Genomic DNA, 9,456 nt, shown 5'->3' on the forward strand with positions numbered 1-9,456 from the left:
ATTGAAAGTCCTGTGCTTAATTGAGATGAAGGAGGGTAGTGAGAAATGGCCTTGGCACTATCCCTCAAGATGGGGGTGGGCGGGCCTCAAGGCAGCTCCTCAGAAGTCAGCTTATCTCCCGTAGTTTCTGAAGGAATCATGGGGCATTCAACCAAAACTTGGGTCAGACTGTGGTTAAGCTTTGCCTACATGGCCTGTGTGAAGACATGTGTGTCACCAAGGTGAACCTGTTTTCCCTATATTCATGAAATATGGCTGAGTTCACACATTTTTGTAGCTCCATGGACAAGAAGGACCAGGAGGGAGGAAGTAAAGAGACTAAAAAGAAAGAGCTTAAAAAGAAATAGTACTTATTGGGCTTCCCTGGTGGCGCAGTGGTTGAGAGTCTGCCTGCCGATGCAGGGGACGCAGGTTCGTGCCCCGGTCCGGGAAGATCCCACATGCTGCAGAGCGGCTGGGCCCGTGAGCCATGGCCGCTGGGCCTGCGCGTCCAGAGCCTGTGCCCCACAACGGGAGAGGCCACAACAGTGAGAGGCCCACGTACCAGAAAAAAAAAAAAAGAAAGAAAGAAATAGTGCTTATTGACACACTAACTGCAAGGGACAGGAATTAATTTCGAGAAGGATTTGTGCAATTCATTGCAAGAAGGCTCCAGCATTCTACATTGTCCCTTGGTGCAGGTCAGGGAGAAAGTAGCTTTGGCTAGAAATGGGATGGAAGCCAGATACCAAAACATTAGCCTAACATAGCCCCTCTGCTTGTTCCTTGAAGGTCTTCTACTTCAGCATGACACCGCCCCCAAAAATGAAGCTACTACTGTTCCTGGCTTCCCAGGCGGCTGTCTTTGTTCTATTCATCCTTCTGTACTCCCACAACTTCAACTCCCTGCAGATGAAGGAAGAACCCAAGCCCGCGTACATGCATGTGCTCATCCTGTCTTCGTGGCGCTCTGGCTCTTCTTTCGTAGGGCAGCTTTTTGGGCAGCACCCAGACGTCTTCTACCTGATGGAGCCTGCCTGGCACGTCTGGATGACCTTCACACAAAGTACTCCCCAGAGGTTGCACATGGCAGTGCGGGATCTCATACGGGCCGTCTTTCTGTGTGACATGAGCGTCTTTGATGCCTACATGAAACCTGGCCCCCGAAAACAGTCCAGCCTCTTCCAGTGGGAAGGCAGCCGGGCCCTGTGTTCTCCACCTGCCTGCAACATCTTCCCGCGAGATAAGATCATACCCCAGGCACACTGCAAGCTTCTGTGCAATCAAGAGCCCTTTGAGGTGGTGGAGAAGGCCTGCCGCACCTACAGCCACGTGGTGCTCAAGGAGGTCCGTTTCTTCAAACTGCAGGTGCTCTACCCGCTGCTGAGAGACCCTTCCCTCAATCTGCACATTGTGCATCTGGTCCGGGACCCCCGGGCGGTGTTCCGTTCCCGAGAACACACCACGGGGGAACTCATGATTGACACCCACATTGTGATGGGGCAGCATCTGCAGAAACTCAAAAAGGAGGATCAACCCTACTACGCAATGCAAGTCATCTGCCAAAGCCAGCTGGAGATCTACCAGGCTGTGCAGTCCTTGCCCAAAGCCCTGAGGCAGCGCTACTTGCTCGTGCGCTATGAGGACTTGGTCCGGGACCCCCTGGCCCAGACTGCCCGAATGTATGAATATGCAGGGTTGAAATTCTTGCCCCAGCTCCAGACCTGGGTGCACAACATCACTCGAGGCAAGGGCATGGGTGAGCATGCCTTCCACACAAATGCCAGGAATGCCCTCAATGTCTCTCAGGCCTGGCGCTGGTCCTTGCCATATGAAAAGGTTTCTCGGCTTCAGAAAGTCTGCAGGAATACCATGAATTTGCTGGGCTACCACCTTGTCACATCGCAGCAAGAGCAGAAAAACCTGTCGCTGAATCTTCTGTCTACCTGGAGCCCCGCTGAGCAAGTCTACCAAGAGGGCTGAGGAGGCTCTGTCTCCACCTGGCACCCGCTTCAGCCACGTTAACTGATGGCAGCTTCTGAGCCTCGACCGTGTGTGTCAGCGTACGCGTGAGCATGAGTTGTGCCCAAACATGTTCAAGTCGAGAAATCTTTGCATCTCTGCTCATATCTAGAGAAGAGACCTAGGACCGTTATGTGAGGGGCACGATCCAGCAACAAAACAGAAGTAATGTCTTTATTCTCTTCTTGGCCTTCTTACCTATGTATACCTCAGAGACTTTGTGGCCTGGGTCTTATGTGGCACCATGCAGTATCACTGGAGTAAATCCATAAACTCTTCTGTCCACATCTTGCCCGGCGGGAAAGGAGAGAGACAGGAAAAACCAGGGAAATAGGTCTCCCACCAAACAGTCCATCAGCACATTCAACAGGGATGTGAACTCTGAGCCCTCAGAGAATGGGCAACAGGGTTGGATGCTTACCTGTGAGCTTGGCCATCACAGCTATCCATTACCACAAATATGGAACAAAATCTCTGCACAACAGAGGAAGCTTTTTTTTTTTTTTTTTTTGCGGTATGCGGGCCTCTCACTGTTGTGGCCTCTCCCATTGCGGAGCACAGGCTCCGGACGCGCAGGCTCAGCGGCCATGGCTCATGGGTCCAGCCACTCTGCGGCATGTGGGATCTTCCCAGACTGGGGCATGAACCCGTGTCCCCTGCATCGGCAGGCGGACCCTCAACCACTGCGCCACCAGGGAAGCCCCCAGAGGAAGCTTTTAAGTTCACGGGATGGCTGGGCCCAATTTGGACATCTGTTCCCCTCAGTGTTTTCCTATTTTAACCTGTGAAGCTGCCATCTGTTAACACTAAAATTCCAAAATAAGGTTCTGTTTGGAGTGTACCTTTTTATGCTTTCTAATTACTTAGTAGTAAATGCTCATTCTTATGGGATCCTAACTAAGAGCCTAAACATCTTTACAGATTTTTTTGACTGGAATATGTTACTTTTTAATTTTTAAAAAGTTTTTATTGAAATATAGTTGATTCACAATGTTGTGTTGGTTTCAGGTGTATTGCAAAGTGATCCAGTTATACATATATATATATAAATATATATATTCTCATCTTTTATTATTATCTATTACCCACACATAGAAAAACATGTTAAGACAGTGTTTGGTTCAGATGATGGGCTAAGGTCTAAACTGATCAATACTGATCGATACACTGTCCTCTTAAGAATTTGTAGAAAGTAGACAGCTAGCAGCTAAGCCCTTTCTTGTGTGCAGCGTAAGCTATAGTAATACCAGGTGGATCACTCTAGGTTCTGGAGTTCTTTTAATCTCATACCTCAGCCAGAGGACCTCGGTTATAATACGACTGGTGCTCTTCAGCTCTTCCTGGTCACCTCCCCTAACAAGAAAAGTTGTTCCCCCCAATCTTTGCAGGATTCCCCAGATCTAGTTTGTGTATCAGAATCACCTGTTAAAGATGTGTTTTGCCATGCCCTACCTCAGATCTGCTGGAAATGGAATCTCCCAGGAGAGGCTGGGATTCTGCATGTTTATCAGTTGACTCTGTGTAACTCTTCCACAGCCAGCCTGACGATGGTACACCCTGCCCTGGGCAACAGCACTCTCTGCCTTCTTGTTCCAAGACAGGTGACTTTTCAGCACATGCCAAGTATCTAAGCGCTTCCTCCTCACACAGGTGCTGTCCTCAGGTTGGAAGGAATAGGAAGGTCTCTGTATGTCTGGAACTGCGTGAACCACTGGGTCCTGACTTTCGAAACATTTCACTTTATTCAATTCTGAGATACCATTATTTCATCTTTCCTTTTGTCCCCACGCCCACTTTTGACATGGTCCTCGCTTCACAAAGCTCCCTTGGTGGCAGATGGGAATTCTCCCGCTCCATTCCGCCGAGTAGCTCTTGGGCTGCACCACCACCTGAAGTGCTTGAGTAGGCACCTTTGCCAGCTGGGTCTTTGACGTTAATTTATATGGGCTTTAAAGGAGTGAATTTATCCTAATACCTAAACCCAAGCCACTCTAGACCCTCCTCGAGAGCCTAGAATCTCCCAGGTAAATGCTTCTTGCCTCTCCAAACCTTCCAAAACTATGAAAATTTCCCCAACGTTGAAAATAAGGCCAGGGCAGTAGGTGAGGGTGCAAACAGAGTGAAGAGGGCCAGTGAGGGGGAGAGACAGTGATAGACTCGACCATCTCTGATTTCCCCTCTGACATTTCAGCCTCTACCTGAATTGTCTTAAAGTCAGCAACTTCCTTAGGAACCATCTCTGTGGGATGCTGGAGTACAGAGCTGCTTGCTTTTCCATCTCCAAATGAGTCACCCGTCCCAAGACAAGGAAAGAGACTAGCCCCATGGAAATCTCAGGATCTTATTTAAGATCTACTTTAAAACAGCTTTAAATTTCCTATATTCCAAGTCCTAAGTCAGATGAGGTCCAGACAGCTAGTAGCCATCCTCTTGAAAGACAGCCTATACACTACCCTATATAGGAGCCACTGGCAGCTGTTTAGATTTAAATAAGTTAGAATTAAAATAAAATTCAGTTCTTCAGTTGCACTAGCCATCTTTCAAGTACTCAATAGCAACGTGTGGCTAGTGGCTACTGTACCAGACAGCACAGATGTAAATCATTTCCATCACTGCAAAAGTTCTATTGGACAGTTCTGGCCTAAATTAATTTCTATTTGTTTGTAGCATCTTATCCTTAACCTCAAATTGCACCCTGCCCAAAAATGTTTAGAGAATATATAACAATACTATAATGGCACTTTTATATAACATAAAACTGTGCAGTATAAAATCATGCTACATAACCTCTAAAACTCTGACCTAGTCGCGCTTCCTTAGGCAGCAGCCATGGTGGGACAAGAGGATCCAGTGCAGCGCGAGGTTCACCAGGACGGGGCGAGCTGGGAGTACATTGAGGTCATCACCAGCAGCAGCAAGAAAATCGCAGACTTTCTCCACTCGTTTGATATCGCAGACTTTCTCCACTCAAGACTCGCAGCACTAAACGAGAAACTGACAGCTCTTGAACAGAGAATAGAGTACACTGAATGAAGCGAGGGTGACAAGCGATGAGACTCTCACCTATAATTGTGCCATGCTGCTGCTAGGAAGTTGCTTTTGCAGAACAAAAAGGCCTCGTGGGAAAGGCCCCAGCAGTCTTCAGTTCCTTCCTCTCTCCTTAAAGAACAACAGGGCTTATTCTTGTTTTTCTTTATTTCAAAACTGTGACCTTTGGGCTCTGCCATGTACACCCAGCAGTGTGATGTGGCGCGTGGGAAGGAGTCCAGGGGAACTCTCAGAAACAACAGTAGGCACTTTACCTCTTCAGTAACACTTTGTACAACTACTTGTCAACACATCTGAGGTGCTAAGAGCCAAAAGCCTGAGACTCTGTCCAGGTCCTCCCCACCTTTCTCTCTCTCTCTCTCTCTCTCTCAGCCTTTCCTTACAGCTCTCATTGCCTCTGCATTGCTTCTATAAATAGTCTGTCTCCTCCCCAACTTTGGCCGGGGGTGGGAAGCATTCCTGGCTGAGGAGCCCTGGTGAGGTGGCTGCCAGAGAATGTTGTTGCTAACCCATCAGTTTCTTGTCCTTTTGGGAAGGTCAAGGCCAGGCCTCCACTTGGCTTGAAAAGGGACATTTTCAGAGTTTTCTTTCTGTCACTTGAGGTGTCTTAACCTTTCATATTTCCCTAATAAACTCCTCAACTTTAAAATAAATAGATAAATAAATAAAACTCTGACCCAGTGCTGAGAGAGACTTAGAGAGCAATGGAACATCTCCTATTGAAGTGCTCAGACGGCTGGCACCAGAGTTCAGGGATGCGAGTGGCAGTACACTCAGTTATGAAACATGGGGAATTCGGGGAGCTGAGAACCCATGATGGGTATAGAGGACTGTGCTCTGCAAAACAGCCTTTCCACTTTGGAGGTATCTGTTCCAGCCCCCAACCCCCAAATAGGAAGGCATTTGTTTGCCTCCCAAGCCTATTGAGCTGCATGAGATCTAAGGATGAGTTTGAACATAGATGAGGGATGAATTTGATCTAAATTTCTCAGGGCTAGTAATTAGGTTTGGGGAATGAGCTCTTTCATGTCTAGAGAAAACATAATGGCCTGAAATGCCTAATTGGGGGCTTCCCCAGTGGCGCAGTGGTTGGGAATCTGCCTGCCAATGCAGGGGACATGGGTTCTAGCCCTGGTCCGGGAAGATCCCACATGCCACAGAGCAACTAAGCCTGTGCGCCACAACGACTGAGCACGTGCTCTAGAGCCCATGAGCCACCACTACTGAGCCTGTGTGCCACAACTACTGAAGCCCACGCGCCTAGAGCCGGTGCTCTGCAACAAGAGAAGCCACCATGATGAGAAGCCTGCGCACCGCAATGAAGAGTAGCCCCTGCTCGCCACAACTAGAGAAAGCCCATGCACAGCAACGAAGACCCAACGCAGCCAAAAATAAATAAATTTAAAAAGAATGTGGGCTCTAGAACTGGGTTGCCTGGGTGACTTTGCTATCACCAGTTGGGTGACCTCAGCAAGTCCCTTAACATCTCATGTCTCGGTTCCCTTACCTGTAGGGTGGGTAGAATAATAGTAGTACCAACTCCTTGGAGTTGCCAGGAGAACTAATGAGTTAATACACGGAACATGCTTAGAAAGCATCTGCTGCTCACTATTGTTAGCTGTGAATATCTTGGTAACAACACTGGTCTCGGCTCTCAAGGACTGTCTTCCATAATTTCTGGTAACATCCTTATTAAGATGATGTTTAACAGCAGATCACAAACCCTTTATGGCATTTCTGATCATAATGATACCATTAGGAGAGTGATAATTTTCTGATATTCTAGTTTCTCAATATCTGTAGTTCTCAACCAGAGGTGACTTTGCCCCCCAGTGGACATTTGGCAACGCCTAGAGACATTTTTGGTTGTCACGCTTTGGGAGGGGGCTGTTTCTGGAATCTACTGGGGAGGGGCCTAGAGTGCTGCTAAACCTACAATGTACAGGAAAGCCCTCCCTAAACTGATATATGATTAGTATATAAAGGACAAAGAGCTAATGATTCAAATAAATTTCTCTTCCATCTTCATTCAATTACATTCAATCTCACTCAAGTGAGACTGAAAGCGTCTTGACTGGGGAGATGTCATAACCTGGGCTCTTTTGATACCCACTCCAGTCATCTGAAAGGGAGAAGTGGAGGAGACATTACACCAATACAGCACCATGGAAGTCTGATGAGAGGAAGTGAGTGCAGCCAGGCTTCCCGGTCACTCACTGGCCAATCTATGCCTTAACCGGTCTTTGCTTGCATCCACCCTAATTCAGTCAGCTGTAGCTTGAAGAGAAGAGTTTAAAGGGGCAAAACATGGTCATTTAGGGCCTTGGGGAAGATGGGCAGACAAGTGAAGCCATGAGCAGACACAGTGCTAGACAAATGAGTTGTCTAACATGTCTGAGAACAGAAGAACCACTGACAAACGTCAAAAAGTTCCATGGGCACCACAGAGTTTACATCACAGTTCCTCAACCTTTTTTTTATTATCACCCCCTCACCCTCAACAAGCTTTTTTAGACATTTTTTCCCTAATTGCACCTCTGCCATGAAATGTTAATACCGTAAATACACTGCATGTCTGTTTTTGTATGGTGGCCCTTTGGAGGGTCACAAACCACCATAATATCTACTCTTTCTTTTTTGGCCTCCCCAAAACTGCTTTTCACCCCCTTGGTAATTTTCACCTCCATTGGGAATGCATGCTTTAGACTACTGTCCCCAGTATTTTTTAAACTCCTTTCCCACCCAGCTCCTATCTCTTTTTTCCTCAACATGTCTTTTCATTTGTCATCTCCCCAAATTATGTTCCTTGCTCTCACCAATGATAGCTGTACCCTGCTCATCAATAATTGAATGTGATTATGTAAAATAACACATATAAGTGTAATCTGTAAACTGTAAAGACCGTGAAAACGCTGGTTATTATTATTAGTAAGATAATAATACAAGTAATTCTTGACAGCTGTCCTCCCCGCCAGCCCTAATCCTAACCATTTGGCATGGTCCAGCTTTCCTTGCCAATTTTCACACTGGCTTCTTATGATCCTGGATGAAAAATAAGGAAGCTAGTTTATGCTTTGTTTGTTTTTTAAATTTATGACAAGAGTTGGTAACAAATGGAATAGGAACGTAAAATAGGTTCATAAAGAATGAGGTACGTTTCAGAAAAAGTTAGCCATTGCTCTACCCTAAATCAATGTGGACTTAAATGACTAACTACCTATAATTTAAACATGCTGAATGAAAAGAAATAAAGGCTCCTATTATTTTATGTAGTGGTAAGGTGAATGATTATCTGATCCATCATGAACCAAACTATGAGACCTTAGCAGATGCAACACACACACACACACACACACAGGCCATTCTAGATGCAAATAAGCTTTAAAAAGTTGACTACACTAAATTTAACTGGGTTTTCAAATGTGAGACCCTCAGAACTTCAAATATGTTTATGTGTATATTAAGAAGGGATTAGAGTATATAGCAGTTCTCCCAAACTTCTTTGACCAAGGATGTTTTCATCCTGTTAACATCTGTCAGTAGAATGTTTAGAGAAAGAGCAGTTGGAGAAATGCTGAATTATCTTCAGCACTCATAACCCTGGACGTTCCCAGCACTCTGCCTTCTCCTTGCCTTCTCCCAAGCCCAAGCAGGCAAATTCTGAATGGAGAAAATCACATGAGGGCAGCTTAGTTCACAGGCAGTTATAATCACCTCCATCAATTTATGATCACTTCAACACTCACCTGCAACCCTTTCCCCCTCTCCATAAGGACTTTCAGGTTTAGAAAGCCTTTCAAGGTCCGTCCCTTGCATTCTTCTCTAATAACTCCCTCTTAGACTCCACTTCCCCCATCTCAAATGTGAAGTTCTACCAATGTACCATGTCTAGATCTTAGATCATGCTGCTTCTCCCACCTGGAATACCCTGTTCTGTCCCACCTTCAACTTCTCTGGCTCATTTTTTTGATCCCTCAGTTCTCAACTAAAACATACCCTCTGGAAGTTTTTCCTGGCTTGATCCTTAAGCCTCTGTTGAATGCCACTTTTTTTTTTTTTTTTTTGCGTTATGCGGGCCTCTCACTGCTGTGGCCTCTCCCGTTGCGGAGCTACAGGCTCCGGACGCGCAGGCTCAGCGGCCATGGCTCACGAGCCCAGCCGCTCCGCGGCATGTGGGATCTTCCCGGACCGGGGCACGAACCCGCGTTCCCTGCATTGGCAGGCGGACTCTCAACCACTGCGCCACAAGGGAAGCCCTTGAATGCCACTTTTACATGCTTTCTATTATAGCATTTATCACACTGTAATAAAACTGCCCAATTTAAGCAGCCGCATAGCACAGGGAGATCAGCTCGGTGCCTTGTGACCACCTAGAGGGGTGGGATAGGGTGGGTGGGAGGGAGACGC

The 9,456-nt window shown here is 46.7% G+C and overlaps 2 protein-coding genes and 1 pseudogene across 3 annotated transcripts in view; 2 read left to right on the forward strand and 1 right to left on the reverse strand.

Annotated features, from left to right (window-relative positions):
* Positions 1 to 9,456, reverse strand: part of ZNF19 (zinc finger protein 19) — a 111,860-nt gene that overhangs the window by 82,812 nt on the left and 19,592 nt on the right. The window lies entirely within an intron of this gene.
* Positions 515 to 2,572, forward strand: CHST4 (carbohydrate sulfotransferase 4). The gene has a single exon (XM_027119358.1). It carries the CDS (start codon positions 787 to 789, stop codon positions 1,960 to 1,962), a length of 1,176 nt encoding a protein of 391 aa, XP_026975159.1. The 5' UTR covers positions 515 to 786; the 3' UTR covers positions 1,963 to 2,572.
* On the forward strand, positions 4,615 to 6,177 carry LOC113627106 (putative protein BRICK1 pseudogene; annotated as a pseudogene).

This window comes from Aethalodelphis obliquidens, unplaced genomic scaffold (genome assembly GCF_003676395.1).
Source record: "Aethalodelphis obliquidens isolate GAN/ISIS:26980383/991018 unplaced genomic scaffold, ASM367639v1 scaffold20, whole genome shotgun sequence".
NCBI classification, from domain to species: Eukaryota; Metazoa; Chordata; class Mammalia; order Artiodactyla; family Delphinidae; genus Aethalodelphis; species Aethalodelphis obliquidens.